Genomic DNA, 7,521 nt, shown 5'->3' with positions numbered 1-7,521 from the left:
GTGGGAAAGGGGGAGGTGGGGAGGGAAGGGGGGGGGGGGGATGGGGAGAGATTCAGATGGTTCCGAATGAATTACCATAAATTATCCACAAGTTAATCGCGGAGGAGTTGAAGGCTTTGGAGCGCAAAAAAGGAGGACGCGGAGATCTCGTGTTATCCGGAGGACGCACTCCAAATCTTTATTATGGCAGAATATCTTCCTTCCTAAAAAGTTAATCGCGTTCTAAAAAAATTACTTAAAAGGGAACATTCCAGAAACTTTACAAGTCTGTATGAATACAATATCACCTTTTATCATTAAAGTGCCATCCTTGAGCTCCAGTCAGTGACTCTGCCTAGGCTCAGATGATGTCATCAGTCTGCTGTGGGCAGAAGGAAGCATTTCCTCAGTCGCCCCTCCCCCAGTGATCAGTCTCCTGCAGGCAGGACGAAGCATTTCCTCAGTCTCCCCTCCCACAGTGATCAGTCTCCTGCAGGCAGGAGGAAGCATTTCCTCAGTCTCCCCTCCCACAGTGATCATTCTCCTGCAGGCAGGAGGAAGCATTTCCTCAGTCTCCCCTCCCACAGTGATCATTCTCCTGCAGGCAGGAGGAAGCATTTCCTCACCTCTCCCCTCCCTCCAGTGATCAGTCTGCAACATTGTAGCAAGTCACAAGGTGGGAAACTGCAGCAGGGGCTGATCTGTGTCAGACATTTGTGAACACAGCCAAGAACTGCACCAACACCAGGATTTGCATGATTGTGTCACCTCTGAGCCGGCATCTCAGTCCAAGAAGAAGAAGATGACCCCGGATGATGCCTGAACAAAGATAGTGCCGTCTTTCTAGAGAGAAAAGCACTCTCTAGAAAGACGGCACTCACACCCACTCACAAATAAAATACGCTTTACAGGTTGGTCCCGCCCAGTCCCTACCTCAAAATATCTGGAAACCACCCATCATGTCAACTTATGGGCTGGTCCTGTCCAGTCCCCACCTATAAATATGCAGGAACCACCCATCATGTCTATGGGTGGATTCTGCCCGGTCACCACCTATAAATATGCAGGAACAACCCATCATGTCAACCTATGGGCTGATCCTGCCCAGTCCCCACCTCTAAATATGCAGGAACAACCCATCATGTCAACCTATGGGCTGATCCTGCCCAGTCCCCACCTCTAAATATGCAGGAACCACCCCTCATGTCAACTTATGGGCTGATCCTGCCCAGTCCCCACCTCTAAATATGCAGGAACAACCTATCATGTCAACCTATGGGCTGATCCTGCCCAGTCCCCACCTCTAAATATGCAGGAACCTCCCCTCATGTCAACTTATGGGCTGATCCTGCCCAGTCAGTCCCCACCTCTAAATATGCAGGAACCACCCCTCATGTCAACTTATGGGCTGATCCTGCCCAGTCCCCACCTCTAAATATGCAGGAACCACCCCTCATGTCTATGGTTGGATCCTGACCGGTCACCACCTTTAAATATGCAGGAACCACACCTCATATCCACTTAATGGGCTGATCCTGCCCAGTCCCTACCCCTGAATATGAGGGGACCACCCAACTGCTGCCCAGATCCCTGCGATGAATAAGCATGTGCAGTAACTCAAATAAGGCTGATGCTGTGACCCCAGGTTATGGCCCAGGACACATCATCGATGGGACAGAGGGACAATATGCAGGACCGTCCCGGCAACTCCAGCACAGTTGTCATGTATGGAAGACTTGGCTGAACACAACTATAAATTCTTATGCAGGTAAGCAGTGTCCATAGGCTTGCCTTGACCAGAGCCGTAGCCAGCTCCTTTTGGACCTGAGGCAAGAACAGAAAATTGTGACATCATGCGCCCCGCCTCCAGGATGGTGGCACGCATGTGCAGAATGCGCTGGTGGCCAAATCCACAATAGCATAAAAATTTGTTTCGTTTGACAAAACTAATGAAAACATTTTGAGTTTCCGTTCCTTTCGTCCAAAACAAATTTTTAGTCTTTGCACATGTCTAATAATATGTGTGCATGAGTGAATTTTTTTGTTTTTGTTTTTTACTTTTTGGGGGGCTTCAGGAACTATTTAGACCCCTGACATTTCCCTTTTGAAATAGAAAAAGAGATTGAGGACCCAGAGTCCTCTGCCCATACAGGTTGGGGAGAGCAGCGGGGATCCGAGGAGAAGCCGGAGCCCGTGCCGCTCCTCTTCTCCCTGCCGAGCCGCTGCTGTTTTGGCCGCCTGGCGCACCTGTTGCCAATGGAGCCCTGTGCTCGCCATGGCAACAGGGGTGAGGGGGCGCAGCCAGGCCGGCCCTGGCTACGCCCCCTCTCAGCTGCGCCTGAGGAGAGTGCCTCACTCGCCCCATGGTAGCTACAGCTCTGGCCTTGACTTCCATGTTCGGCTCCCATGAACCGGTCTGGATACCTTTGAGAGGCACAATAATAACTTTATAACATAAACGTGCGCATTCCTTGCTATGCATGTTGGCATGACACTTGACATCGGTACACTCAGTAGAAAACGCACGTCAAACTAGAGGGAAATAAACGCGCCCGCCTTTATGAGTGGCAGTGAGGATTGGTTTGGAGACGCAAGCCCTACGGCGTACAGGGAGCTCGTTAAGGCTCCTCTGCGGCCGGGAATTATAGCGGGAGCCGTAATCCCATCCAGAATGATTTGTTAGACTCCGGCTGAGGAGAAGACGCTCTTATTGATTATTCTCCGTCCTCTAAGGGTGAGTGTGGGAGGGAGAGGTGACTCATCGCGAGGTTACGCAACCCCGGGGGACGTAAGGCGGCTTCAAAACTGCGGGGCAAATTGAACCGGAGCCTGGGGGGCTAATTACGTTGGCCGCGATCAAGACTGACTCGGTTGTCGGTGTTGCTCTGGAGGAGACGGTGACAGATGACAAGTCTATGTGCGTTTGTGTACGTGGAGTCAGCTGTCATCTCTGAAGAGGCGACGTCTTCATATTTGTACAATAAACGCTATCACGCCGAGCGCACAATCCAGGATGTGTCAACGTGACAGCCTGATAGACGTCTGTGGCTTCCAGGGGGACACAGTGCCGAAAAAACCAGTAACAACAGATCAAACTGCGTCTGCGGAGACTGGATAACCCGACACGTGTCCCCGAGGATACTTAAGTAGTGAGTATTGTGAGGATTGTGAGAAGATAGCTTCTCACAATGTGCATTAGAAGCTGCAGCAAGTCATAGAGCCCGCCTCATTTCCTGGCTGGAAGACGGCCAGCATCATCCGGCCTCCCCAGGCTGACGGTCCCTGGCCCCGCCTCTCTCATTCATTGGATTTCAGTTCTTTCAATCATGAAGGCTCAGCATCACATGGGGGCATTATCTATGCAAATGCGGCCTGCCTAGGAACTCCCACTCATGATTGACACCCATCAAGGCATTTTCATAGCTACATGACTCCTCCCAAGAGTCGGCCCACTGTTTGCATCAGGGCTGAGGATGCGTTTCAGGGGCTTGAAGAACTTAAAAAGAGAACTATGGGGTCAGTGTTTTTCCCCATAGTTCTCTTAAGGGTCATGGGAGGACATAAACTAGCGTCCTCCCATGACCCAAAGCTCATTATACCCCAAGCTACAGCTCGCTGTATACTGAGACCGCCGCAGGGACATTACTGTCAAGATCCACCCAGATGCGTGATTGACAGCTGGCTCTGCCTATCCAGAGGCAGAGCCAGCTGTACCCGCCCCCTCCCCGTCCGTTCCGCCAGTCAGAGCTGGAGGATCGGAGCGGGGAGGGAGGAATCCCTGCAGGGAGCCTTGAGTGACAGTCACAGCTCTCTGCAGTGAGAGAGTGACGGTATGTGTTCGCTCACTTCCCGATCTATTGAGCCAACCTGTGACAGTTTCATTGTCACACGTCGGCTCGAACTATGAGGCTGAGTGCAAATCACTCACCTCATAGTTCTCCTTTAACCTCTGTACGGTCAACTGTGGCACAAATGTGTCACTATGTTGTTTTGGGGTGCGCTCAATTGAAGGCCCTCCTGAAATGTGACTGATCTGTCACCGACAGCTCATGGTCAACTACCAATGATCAGGAGCCAGTAGAATGGGCTCCAGATTACATCATCACTGTGCAGCCATTCACAAAGAATGAATAAAGAGGAGTCCCTCCTTCCGGATTTTGGTGTCATGACCAGCTCAAGGGGTTAAAAATTTGCTGACCCACCGATCCTGGATATGTATAACATTCACACATCAAAGATCTAATCTTGGTAATTGTGCCATCACTGAGTCCTCCTAATCACTTATAACACTTAAGCCCTGAAGAAGTTGGAGATCTTTAAGTTCCGGAAACGCACGGGCTCTTTCATGTTGTCTTGTTATGAACTAATACCAATATTAAAAGTCTTTGGGCTCCTAGACCTTTGTTTGGTGTTCTCATTAGACTTTGTATCCATGGATCTCCAACTCTGAGTCCCCTTCTCAAGGGTACCCAGTTATTGTTGAGAGCAGCCTTAATAGAGCCACCGCTATCCTAAGCTGATTAACCTACTTGCTGTCCATTAGAGAGATTTATGGAGTTTTCCCATCACTTCCTGTCTCAGAAACAGCAGGAAGTGAGAGAAAACCTCATCAAGGTGAGGGGAAATCTCCATCTAAAAAGTTGTCAGCTGAACAGGTGTTTCTATTGGAAGATTGGTGACATTTTGAATTTTCTCATTACTTTCTGCCACATTGACCGTGGTCATCAGGACTACCTAGCTAGGCCATGGCAAAAAAACCCCTCCCTACTCTTCTATTCTCTTCCCTATTCTTGACTACTCTTCTATAATCTTACTTACTCTTCCCTATTCTTCCTTGCTCTTCCCTACTCTTCCATACTCTTCCTTCTTCTTGACTACTCTTCCCTACACTTTAACATAACACTGGAGCAGAATGTAGGAAGGTGGAGAACAAAAGTTGTCGTTACCCATGAGACTGCAATGTAATTAAACAGGTTCTCCATTTTTCAACAATAAATGGGAAACTCTTTAAAGGGAACCTGTCCTGGGAGAAATGGTCCCTCTTGTCATTTACCACATGTAGGCATGTAGCCATATAAAGCCCATATACATCCCACCCATTTGCTTACGTCAAGCAGCGGGCAGGGAATTCCCCACTTACAGTTGATTGGGAGGCACGCATAGAGCTCCCTTCTGATTTCAGGAGTAGCCCCTTTCGGGTTCAGGAGGAGCTCCTCCTGGGTTCAGAAGGGGCTCCTTTCAGGTTCAGAAACGGCTCCCTTTTCAGTTCAGGAGTAGCCCCTTCTGGATTCAGGAGGAGTTCCTTCCGAGTTCAGAAGGTGCTCTTTTCGGGTTCAGGAGAAGCTCCTTTCGGGTTCAGAAGCAGCTCCTTCTGGGTTCAGAATGGGTTCCGTTCGGGGGCAGAAGGGGCTCCTTCCGGGTTCAGGAGCAGCTCCTTCCGGGTTTGGAGGAACTCAGGTTCAGAATGGATTTGGTCCGAACCTGAGTATGTCTGTACAACCCAGAAAGTATTGAAGATACTGGAGCAGTATGACAACCAAGCAATTAGCATTTTCAGATAGAGGAGGTCAGTGATAGTGGCCTTCATGTTTTTCCACTTTATAATCCTTTCTGCTTTCCCTCTAACATGTTCTCTCCTTTCCACGGCACCGTGGCTTGCAGGTAACATGGACACAGATGACCCCCTGTTGCAGGACGCGTGGCTCGATGACGAGGATGACGAGGTGGCCTTCAGGTCGCCTATATGCAAGAACTGCCAGTGGACTTCCAAGCCTTTAAAAGACGCCATGCCGGCGTGCGAATTTTGGACCATAGTGGGATGGGTGTTTACAAACGTTTACTGCGCCGCTTTTCTACTGGCCTTGGGCTGTTTGGTCCCCATCGTCCTCTCCGTCATCATGTTTGTACACTACCCGACTCTGGACATTGACATCTCTTACAACGCGTTTGAAATCCGCAACCACCAGTCCTCCCAGCGCTTCGACGCGCTGACCCTTGCCTTGAAATCCCAGTTCGGCACCTGGGGGAGGAACCGCAGGGACGTTGCAGACTTTACATCTGAAACGTTGCAGCGATTGATCTTTGAGCAGCTCCAGCAGCTCCACCTGAATACCTCCCAGCAGGATGGCCCCATGCGGGTCAAACGCAGCTCCCCGTGGTGCAATAACACTTTGAGAACTAGCAGCTCAACCATTGCTCCATCACTACCCTTGGCTCCGGCGGCGAATCAGTCCCGCCATCCACGCGGGGCGTCCGTTAAGGAATATTCAGGTGTTTACATGACTCCGAACACGCAGAGCCATGCTCACTGGCGGATTGAGCTCATTTTCTTGGCCAGAGGGGACGAGGAGAACAATATCTTTACTAAAGAGCGGCTGATGACCATTCACAGGATTGAGAGGAAGATCATGGACCACCCCCACTTCCGGGAATTTTGTTGGAAACCTCACGAGGTCCTGAAGGATCTCCCCCTGGGATCTTATTCGTACTGCTCACCTCCTAGTTCCCTCCTGACCTACTTTTTCCCCACGGAGAAAGGGGGCAAGATTTACTACGACGGCATGGGGCAGGACCTGGCTGATGTGCATGGTAAGGCTCTACATTGTCACTTTCTGCTACAAAAATTTGAAAGCTAATAACCAGGATGTTTTTTGTTTTTTTTTAATTAAAGGAGAACTATGGAGTGAGTGCTTTCCACTTATCCTCATAGTTAGAGCCGAACTGTGGCAATTAAACTGTCACAGGTCGGCTCTATTGAGTGAACACATACCTATTGAGGGAAGTGAGTGAACACATACCGTCGCCAGCTCACTTTCTGATCATCTCCCTGCATAGAGTGGTGACTGTCAGTCACCGCTCCCCGCAGGGATTCCCCCTGTCCCCGCTCCGATCCTCCAGCGCTGACTGGCAGAACGGACGGGGGAGGGGGCGGGTGGAGCTGGATCTGCCTCTAGATAGGCAGAGCCAGCTGTCAATCACGCAGCTGGGTGGATCTAGACAGTATTGTCGGGATCCGTCCTGGCTGCGGTGCTCTCAGTATATCGCGCGCAATAGCAATCTATATACTGAGCTTTGGGTCACGGGAGGAGGTTAGTATATGTCCTCCCGTTACCCTCAAGAGAACTTTGGGGAAAAACACTTACCCCATGGTTCTCTTTTAAAGGCTGATGAAAGTTGAAAAGCTGCAGAAACGTTGAAAGTTAAAAACTAAAGAATTTGAAAGCTGCAACAAATTGTTTTTTTTTTTTAAAGTAATGGTTTATGAAAGTTGAAAAGTTGTAGAAATGTTGAAAAGTAAAATTTGAAAAGCTGCAAAAAATGTTTTAAAAAAATTAAAGGCTTAAAAAGTTGAGAAGTTGCAGAAATATTTAAAGTCAAAAACTAGTTGAAAAGCTGCAGAAAACTTTATTTGTTTTTAATTTTGTTTTTTAATTAAAGGTTTGTAAAAGCTGAACAGCCGCAGAAACTTCTTTTCTAAAATGAAATGATTTATAAAAGTTTAAAAGCTGCACAAATCTCTTTTTATAAGGTTTAAAGGCTTAA

The 7,521-nt window shown here is 49.0% G+C and overlaps 1 protein-coding gene across 1 annotated transcript in view; it reads left to right on the top strand.

The window, feature by feature from the left end:
• DISP3 (dispatched RND transporter family member 3) overlaps positions 1–7,521 on the top strand; it is a 95,734-nt gene that overhangs the window by 22,390 nt on the left and 65,823 nt on the right. Inside the window, exon 2 of the mRNA XM_018567779.1 lies at positions 5,641–6,567. Coding sequence (XP_018423281.1) covers positions 5,646–6,567 — 922 coding nt within the window. The 5' untranslated portion in view covers positions 5,641–5,645. The remainder of the gene's footprint in view (positions 1–5,640; positions 6,568–7,521) is intronic.

The sequence above is a fragment of the Nanorana parkeri genome, unplaced genomic scaffold (genome assembly GCF_000935625.1).
Source record: "Nanorana parkeri isolate BGI_ZX_2015 unplaced genomic scaffold, ASM93562v1 scaffold1091, whole genome shotgun sequence".
Classification (NCBI taxonomy): Eukaryota; Metazoa; Chordata; class Amphibia; order Anura; family Dicroglossidae; genus Nanorana; species Nanorana parkeri.
This window is presented reverse-complemented; position numbering and strand designations above follow the sequence as displayed.